Here is a 9,035-nt window from a genome sequence, read left to right on the forward strand (position 1 = left end):
CCGGGTGCTCCACGAGGCTGCCGGGCCCTCCTCGGTTTTCTGCAGAGGACTGGCTCTCACCCTCCTTGTCGTTTCGAGGCCTTACGATGGCTGCTCAGCTCGACATCACATTCAGGTTCAAATCAGGGAGAAAGGGGAGAAAAGGGCGGGCTACACCAGCTTAATCTGTCACAACCACCTCCTATATTTTTGTTACGAAAGCAAAGCTTTCCTAGAAACCCCCAGCACACGTACCTGTAGCTAGCTCATGGACACGTGGCTGCCCCCTAGCTGCAAGGGAGCCTGGGAAACTGGGGAATATAATTGTGGTTGGCTTAGATAAATACAGTCCACTGCTTGGGGTCCAGCCCCTGCTGCCCTCAACAAAACTGGTGTTCTGTTAGCAAGGAAGAAAGGGGTGATGAGGAGCAGGTGACAAATGGGGTCTGCCACCACCATCTGCTCAGCAGAATGGAAGCACTTGTGGGACTCTGGCTGCCCCACGCCTCTCCCCACATCTGCAAATCCTTTCTTACCCGTCACAGGCCAGTTCCTGTGAGCCCTGGTGCTCTTTCTTTTATCTTTTCCTATATTATTGCAGGTGGCTTCTCCCAAGAAGGGTTCCAAGAGTGTCTAATACAACACTGCACACCAGAGGCCCTCAGTGGATGTGTTTTTGGGTGTGTGTTTTTGCTGAAGACTTCGTTAGGATTTTCTAAACAGAGCAATAGCCACTGATGTGTGATTCCGAAAGCACTTAAAATAATGCTTCCGGTTCCTATTCCATAGCTTACTATGTGTGGTTTTTAATAGTTATCTAAATGCTCTATTTTGTTGGCCTTTCTACTACTGCAGCTGAGAACAAGACAGGCAGGGACAGGGAAATACAGTCTCTGCTTTGGGTTGTGCTTCTGTTGCCATGGTGATGTTGACAAGTGACACACAGGTGACAGGTGCTTCGTACAGTGGAGCCAGTGGGTGACGGAGGCCAGGCACGACATAAACAGGCAACACCCATGCCTCCCGGCCTGGAAAGGACTTCCTAACGCCAATTGGTCCATGCCCCTGCTATGTCTGACCTCATTCTCCCTGGCTGTCCTTCCAGCCCAATTCCTCTTATGGTCTCTATGGAAATAAAAGTTAATCACCTGCACACTCTGAACAGTAACCCAGGAGGTAAGATCAAGAGAAAACAAAAGCCACCAAGGAAGGGTGGCCTGGTTCAGCACCACCAGCTGTGGTCCTCAGGGTCCCCAGCCCTGTTCTTCCATCCACTCTTGGCTCTGGGAGTGGGTGGTCTGGGGGGGTGGGGAGTCCACCTAGTGGGCCACAGGTGGAAACAGCTGGCTGACCCGAGAGGCCCAGGGGCTGCCCCCGAAAGAGAAACAGGCCTACTGCCTACCAGGTCAAAGCCAGGGCAGCGCAGCCCTCCCACAAAGGACGCCGTCCTCCTCCTGAGTGAAATGAAGCAGAGACAGCAGGAAGGTCTGTTTTTAATGAGTATCTTTAAAAGCCTTTGCAAAGTAGACAGAGCCCAAGGCAGCTTGGAAACCCACACTGATGACAACAGACTCTCACTTCCAGATGCCCTGCAAGACAGAAATGGTTCTGCTAAATCCGGACTGTGGCTTTCTCCCACCTCCCATTAAAAAAAGAAAAAAACCCCAACCTTGGAAATCACTTCAGATCATCCTGCCTGTGAAATGTGTGGCGGCCCTAATGGCCTCGCCTGGTTTGAAGGGGATGGGAGCAGGAAAGCGCCCAATCCCAGATGCAGAGGGCAAGTGCTCCCACCTTTCCCAGGGCCTCTTGGCCCCACCACCAAGGAGAAGGCGTCTGCAGAGCAGAGCACTCTGCGATTCTGCAATCAGAGAGCAAGGGCTGGATCCGAGGAGATCCCACCCCCATTCCCCTGTCACTCTCTCTACCCCTCACTACTCCCACTTCCTTTCACCACAGAACGAAGACATGCTAGAGTCTAGCACGTAGCAGCTAGACACACCCTGTGCCTCTCCTCAGTCCCTAATCCCCAAAATAGTGCGAAACACTGGCATGAAACTTCTGCTTCTCCATTTGCTTTCTTTCACACCCTGGGCCCAGAAAGCCAGGGCTTCTGTTCGCAAGAGTAAAGGAGTCTCTGTCTGCAAGGAGGTTGACACCCACCCCCGGGCTGGATCCTTTCTGGTCTCCCTCAGCAGCTGAGCATCGTGATTCTGCTAATTAAGCCTCTTTCTTCTGCTTAATTAGCTGCGTGTGAATCTTGTTGGGAAGTCTTGGATCCGTGAAATAGTCTGGGATAAGAATCAAAGAGAAGAAATCATCTAAGCCCAAGAGACAAAGGCTGGGGGGCAGCTTACTCTGCTAAAAAGTTAGGCCGGCTCGGTCTTAGCCGGCTGTGACTAGCGGCCCCGCTTTGCCATGATGAGATGTCACAGCAACTCCTGAAATCACTGCCCCCTTTACCACCACCCCACACCGCCGCCTGCACCTCCCTCCCCGGCCATTCTGGGCCTGCCAGCGCCAGTGTTCCCTGGAAGAGCTTCCACGGGGCGGCCCCCTCCCTCCACACCGCCCTCCTGGGCTTGCTGACGCCCAGGGAGCCATCGGAGGGCTGAGCTCTGGCTTTTCTGCTCCCGGCCCGTCTTGGGGCCCAAATAAATGCCAAGTGTTATTCTTGTCTCCACTGGGCCCACCCGCCCCTGTCACGCCCTCTCTGAGAATATCCTCTCAGAGTGACGACAGAAGAGGGTGTTAGACTCACAGCATAATGTGAACCCGAGGCAGCATCTGCGGTGGCAGCAAAGACGTACTTCGGTTCAGTTGGAAATGGTTGGCGGATGTAACCAACTCCCAGGGCTCCCAGGGCTCCCAGGGCCCAAGAACCCGCCCAGCCCAGCCCCTCCCCTCTAGATACCACTGACCTTAAGCCAGCTCGGGGCAGTGGAGCCCATTAGAGTCACCTGGGGAGCCTTTAAAACTGCGGAGGTCAAGCCAAGCCCCACCCCAGGCTAATTAAGTACAAACCTCCGGGTGGGCCTGGCCTCCGTGTTTTAAAAGCTCCCAGGTGATTCTCATGTGCAGCCGGGGAGAGCCCTGCTTCCAGATTCCCAGGGAAGGAATCTCAAAATCCTTAACCCTCGCCGCAAGCAAGTTCTGCCTCACTTCTTGCCTGTCCCCATTTTGAGGAAACGACCATGGACGAAAGAGCCTTCTGCAGAGAGCTCCCAGGGGGGCACCGGGTGGAGACATGGCCCAGACTTGCAGGGAGAACCCTGGGCTCGTCCGAGTCTAAATTCACAAGAATGCTCCTTGGGCTGGTTTATCAAACACGCGGAATGGGCCCCGCCTTACTCACCTGCAGCAAATTCTCGGATGTTTTCTGGCCTTTTCAGAAACATTTCTCTGGAAAACATGAAGGGACAGGGGTAGGGAGGGAAAGCAAGGCTTTATGGCCGGCGGCTGTGGCCGGGGGAGGTTGTGCTGCAGCCAGAGGAAGCTTGTCACGTGTTCAGCAAACGTGTTCCCAGAACCAGAGACGGAGCCAGGGCGGGCAGCAAAGATGAGGGCAGCGGGGCAGACTGCAAGCCCACCGTCTCCTGAGTAGGTTTCACCGTGAAGCCCCAAGCCTTCAAAGGGTTCATCGTTGGCCCGCGTTCAGAAAGCAAGTGACTAAAGGGAGAGAGGGCCTGGGTTTTGCCCAGCCTCCCCAGCTCTACTGGAGGGCCCGGGCCTCAAGCACTAAGGATTTGGCTTCCCTTCTTCCACTTCAGGTTGAGAACTAATGAGCACGGACTGTGTGTAAATAACTGCACTAGGTGAGAGAGGTTGGGATATTTTTAAAGATAAAATGTAGCCCTGGCTTAAAGAAATGACAGTCAAGATAAAGGCAATGGGTAAGTTCCCGAGTGTCCAACAGGCCACCTCCAGGCAGCGCTACAGGAGGAGAGTCGTGTGTGGGAGTCAGGGACAGGAGGCTACTGTGAGCAGGACTCCAACATCTCCGCAGAGCTGGCACTTGAGAGGAGCCTTGAGGTGCACGTGGGGTTTCAGCGCAGGACAAGGGCTGAGGGACAAGAGCATGCAGACCCAGGCAAGCCCCAAGCACAGGGGCTGGGAAGTGAAACCCCGTGTTCTATCGATGGTGAGCTCCCCCAGGGCAGGTACTGGGTTGTATCCACCTTTGTACCCCCAGGACCCAGCAGAGCACACAAGGGGCGTCAGTGCCCCTCCATGAGGTCAGTGGAACGATCAGGGAGGTCCGGTCTGGCCAGAGCAGGGGGCACAAGAAGGGAGTAGTGGGAAGCTAAGGAGGCTCTATTATGGGTTCATGAAGGTCTTGGAGAGACATTTATACTCAATTGAAAAGACAGTGGCGATGCATAAATAAAGTGTGGCAGGTCACACGGTGGAATACAGGACAGAAAAGGGAATGGGGATCTACACGATACTGTTGGGAAAAGAAGCCAGGAACAATAGAGTACAGATTGTAGAAATCCATGTATATAAAGGCAAACCAGATTTGTGCTCTTAGAAGTCAGGATGCTGGCGACCTTTTGGGGGGAAGTGACTGGAAGGGCCTGAGGTGCTAGTCGGGTTCCGGTCCTTGATCTGGATGCTGGTGCCTGTGTGTCCCGGCTTGTGAAATGTATCCAGGTTAGGAGATGCCACTTTTCTGTACTCTATTTCAATAGAATGGTTTTGGTTTTGGTTTTTAAAAGCGATGGGATGGATCCACCGAAGATTTTTCCAGCCAAGGAATGATATGATCAGTGCTGTATTGGGGAAGATTCGTCAATCTAACATTTAATAAAGCCTTTCTCAAATTTCACTCTTTGCTATCATATCTCCAGCCTAAAACCTGAACTCTCTGGGTGCCTAAATCCCTACTCTTTCCATTTTTCAGGTTCAAAATTCAAGGTATTAAGAGTTCTGGCCCAGCCCATGTGGCTCAGTGGTTGACCCAGGAACCAAGAGGTCACTGGTTCCATTCCTGGTCAGGGCACATGCCCAGGTTGCGGGCTCAACCCCCAGTAGGGGGTGTGCAGGAGGCAGCCCATCAATGATGCTCCTCTCTCATCGATGTTTCTATCTCTCTATGCCTCTCCCTTCTTCTCTCTCTAAAAATCAATTTTAAAAACCATACTTTTAAAAAGGAGTTCTATACACTGTGTGTATGAGTATAGACGTGAGAGCTGCGGCTGAATGGCCATAAATCACTAGGACCAGAAAACCCAACTGCGGAGCTTGCTTCCCAAGAAAAACAGTCCGGAGCTTCTGGTGGCTTGGAGTGAGCCCAGAGCAGAGACCTGCACCGCAGGGAAGACCGGTGTGCTGCCCGGGATTCCGCCCCCTCTCCTCCCTTCCTCTCCTTCACTGGAAGGACCGTCGGAAGCATCCAGTACAGAAGAGGGCCTGATGCTGGTTCATCCTGGCACCATCCAAGGGAAATAACAAGAACACCAAGAGCCACCCAAACTTCAAACACTTCCTCTCCCCCTCCCACCTCCACCACAGAAAGAGAAAGGCCTAAAAGGGGCCAGGAGGATTTCCTGTAGGGGAGTTTGGGAACAGCGAATGGGAAAGCCTGGTGCCCTCCCTGGCCTGGGGAAGGGGGTGATGAGGAAGGAAAGGGAAGGTGCCTCGGCTGCCCTAACAGCTAGGCACAGAGGTCCAGCTCCTGGAAACTTCCTGGAAGAGAAGCAGGGCCATCCCTGACAGGTGACAAATCAACGCCCTCTTCATTCACCCCCCAAGGATTCTAATCCTTCCATTTGTGAACAACACAGACAGACGGTGATTTGATTCAAGCTTTTATCTCTCTCCTGATGGAATTATTTCTAACTTGGATTGCAAGCTCCCCAGGATAGGAAGGCCATTATTCTTATTTCCCTTTAGAAAAAAAGGTACAGCCCAGCAGCATGGCTCAGTGGTTGAGTGTCTACCTATGAACCAGGAGGTCAAGGTTTGATTCCCAGTCAGAGCACATGCCCGGGTTTCGGGCTCAGTCCCTAGTGTGGGGCATGCAGGAGGCAGCCCATCAATGATTGATCATTTATGTTTCTATCTCTCCCTCTCCCTTCCTCTCTGAATTCAATAAAAATATATTTAAAGGAAAAAAAGGTACAAAAAGTGATGGCCTGACCCCCAGGGCTGACATTGACAGAGGACTCCCTAAACTATCTTTTGCCCAGGCCTTACCCTAGGTCGGCAAACTCATTAGTCAACAGAGCCAAATATCAACAGTACAACGATTGAAATTTCTTTTGAGAGCCAAATTTTTTAAACTTAAACTATATAGGTAGGTACATTGTTATTAACTTAATTAGGGTAATCCTAAGGCTTAGGAAGAGCCACACTCAAGGGGCCAAAGAGCCGCATGTGGCTCGCGAGCCGAAGTTTGCCGATCACGGGCCTAAGACCAGTGGTTCTCAACCTTGGCTGCACATTAGAATCACCTGGGAATCTTTTTAAAATCCTGATTTCTGGGCCTCATCCTCCGGAAATTCTGTTTCTTTGTTACTAATGTTGTGGCCTCACCCCATATAACAAAGGAACAGAATTTCTGGAGGATGAGGCCCAGAAATCAGGATTTTAAAAAGATTCCCAGGTGATTCTAAGGTGCAGCCAAGGTTGAGAACCACTGTCCTAGACCCAACCTTCACAGACAGGTTTCAGTTTTCCCTTGCTCTTTCCCTTCCTGCCCTCTGAGAATCTGCTGCCACTTGGAGAAATGGCTAAAATATAAAGAATGGTGAAATCGGGAAAAACAAGGGGCCCTGGGGAAAGAAGACACCTCTCCAGGTCTTCTTTTGATCAGAGAGAGGAGAGCCCACCGGCGTCCCAGCTCCCACGTGCAAGGCAACGAAGTGGGAAAAACAGGGGCTTGGGTCCTAGTTCAGCAACTTGGAGGCGGTGCTTCACCTCTCAGAACTTAACCTGAAAGCCTGTAAAATGGAAGTGACGATGGGCTGTCTTTTGTAGAGTCGCTGGGAGGATCAGGAGTGTACCAATGCCGTCACTGTGTGGGCACGGGGGACACCAAACATGGCTCCACCAGCTTAGAGCTTTGGTCCAGGGAGAGAAACAGAAGATCGACAATTCAATTACAGAGATAACTGCTGATGTCGGACACCAACACGGTGCCTGCAAGTGGAAGCCATTATTATTATTTAAACCTTGCCGATGTGGTTATAGCCAAACAGTATTTGAGATCATTCTGTTCTATTGTTTTCACCCCTTGCTGCTCCCCCTCGGTTCTTTGTCTTTCATCCCATTAGGAGACTTTTCTACTCAAACAAACGCCATACTGAAAGGCAGTGTGGGGGGAGGAGAGACATGCTCCAGGAGATGAAGGAAAATGGTCTTTCCCCCAAGACTTACAGAGGAGTGACTCAACTCTGTCTTTCTGCAACTATGTTCTCAGGTAGGGAAAGGCCAGACACCTGAATTTTTTAAAAGTTCTAATGATTTCATTAAGAGTCCCTGATAGAGAATGATGTTCTACGCCAGCGGTTCTCAACCTGTGGGTCGCGACCCCTTTGGGGGTCAAACGACCCTTTCACAGGGGTCGCCTAAGACCATCGGAAAACACATATATAATTACATATTGTTTTTGTGATTAATCACTATGCTTTAATTATGTTCAATTTGTAACAATGAATTTGGGGGTCACCACAACATGAGGAACTGTATTAAAGGGTCGCGGCATTAGGAAGGTTGAGAACCACTGCTCAATGGCTTGCCCATTGAGTTTCACAAAGCCCACTTCCTTCTTCCAAGTGTCACAAGGTATATATAGTTACCCTGACAGCTACAGTGAAGGAATATTAATATTTTTGAGACTTTAGAGGTAACTGAAGGAAACCTCTAGAGATAACTCAAGAAAACCCTGGATGCCACAAATCCCGGAGTTGGGAAAAATTAAACCTTAGGATATTTTGTACCTTTCAGGCCAGCAGGAAGCGATAGGGGTGCTTACAGAAGGGAGTCCCTCACGCTCACCTATCCCCAGGCTGGGCACAGTGCTGCCACCCCTTGCTCCATGCCAGCCTGGAATGCCACCTACCTGTAGAAACCGCTTAGCAGCAGCTCCACTTCTTTGTGGGACCTTAGGTACTTCTCGTTAGCAATCCGCGTCTGAATCTGGGGACAAGAGCAAAGCGGCACATGCTCCGTGAGGAGGCAGATTTCGGGGTTCAAGCCCTGGTGGTGTGAAGGGCTGGGGAGCAACGCGCGCTTTTACCCGGCCCTCGCGCAGGACAGTTGACCAGTTCAGCCCTGTTGTCTTAAGATCAACAGCTCCATGCTGCCTCCTGCTCGGCCTGAAGCGCCTTATCTACAGTCGCGTCTCCATTGCCGGGAACACCTGTTTTGTATCTAAGTTAACGTATCGGTCAGTCATTTCGGCCCACTTCTTGGTCCAGGTCCCTGTGTTAGTTCTTCCTGCACTTTGAGGCGCCCGCCAGAGCCCCGTTCTCCCCGGGCCTTTCCCCCTTTGCCGGGAACAGGCTCCCCTCTCTCGGGGTTCTCCTCCCTGTCTGGGCCCTTATCCTGGGGGAGCCGCGCTTGGCTGGAGGCGAGGGCGGAAGCGCACCCACCTTGTAGTCGCGCAGCTTCTCCAGCTGCTCGGGGCTCAGCGCCCCGGGGTCAGGCCCCAGTTGCCCGTCCTCCAGCGTCGTCATCTTGTCGTGGTCGTCAAGGCGACGGGCGCGCGGAGGAGGCCCCGCCCCGCCCGGCCCCGGCCCCGCCCCCAAGCCCGCCCCTCTCCAGCCGTGGGGAGGGGGCTGAGCGAAGCAATTCGGAGCGGCTCTGAAGCTGGGGGCTGAGCTCACGAGGGTCTCTACAGGACTTCCTTCCCCAAATTTGGGGACTTATTTCCCGGCTTGATTGTATATGCAATGAGCCCTTCTTCTCGACATCCCCCAAGTTCAAATAGTTCATTTCCTATTTCTAGAGCAAAACTGGAAAGGCAGTCTCCCAGAATCTGGTTCCTGACCCTGTTCTTGGGCAGAAGCTGGATGAAACCTGGTAGCAGGGAAAGAGAATCCAGGCTTTTT

The 9,035-nt window shown here is 52.2% G+C and overlaps 1 protein-coding gene across 1 annotated transcript; it reads right to left on the reverse strand.

Moving 5' to 3' along the window:
• Positions 1–1,470: 1,470 nt before the first annotated feature.
• RIIAD1 (regulatory subunit of type II PKA R-subunit domain containing 1) lies at positions 1,471–8,673 on the reverse strand. The gene is made up of 5 exons (XM_070397533.1): positions 8,577–8,673; positions 8,045–8,121; positions 3,335–3,381; positions 2,143–2,270; positions 1,471–1,568 (listed from the first exon to the last, which is right to left on the reverse strand). The coding sequence occupies exons 1-4, from the start codon at positions 8,658–8,660 to the stop codon at positions 2,200–2,202; spliced, it is 279 nt and encodes a 92-aa protein (XP_070253634.1). The 5' UTR covers positions 8,661–8,673; the 3' UTR covers positions 1,471–1,568; positions 2,143–2,199.
• Between the last annotated feature and the right edge of the window lie 362 nt (positions 8,674–9,035).

This window comes from Myotis yumanensis, unplaced genomic scaffold (assembly GCF_028538775.1).
Source record: "Myotis yumanensis isolate MYYU_CA2020_CCGP unplaced genomic scaffold, mMyoYum1.0.hap1 SCAF_17, whole genome shotgun sequence".
In the NCBI taxonomy this organism is placed as follows: domain Eukaryota; kingdom Metazoa; phylum Chordata; class Mammalia; order Chiroptera; family Vespertilionidae; genus Myotis; species Myotis yumanensis.

Excerpts from the sequence above, each read along its gene's own strand:
- RIIAD1 (XM_070397533.1), bottom strand. The coding sequence starts at position 8,660 with ATGACGACGCTGGAGGACGGGCAACTGGGGCCTGACCCCGGGGCGCTG. Across the intron at positions 3,382-8,044 it reads CTGCTAAGCGGTTTCTACAG|AGAAATGTTTCTGAAAAGGC; the intron begins GTAGGTGGCATT and ends CATGTTTTCCAG. Across the intron at positions 2,271-3,334 it reads CATCCGAGAATTTGCTGCAG|ACTATTTCACGGATCCAAGA; the intron begins GTGAGTAAGGCG and ends TTCTTATCCCAG.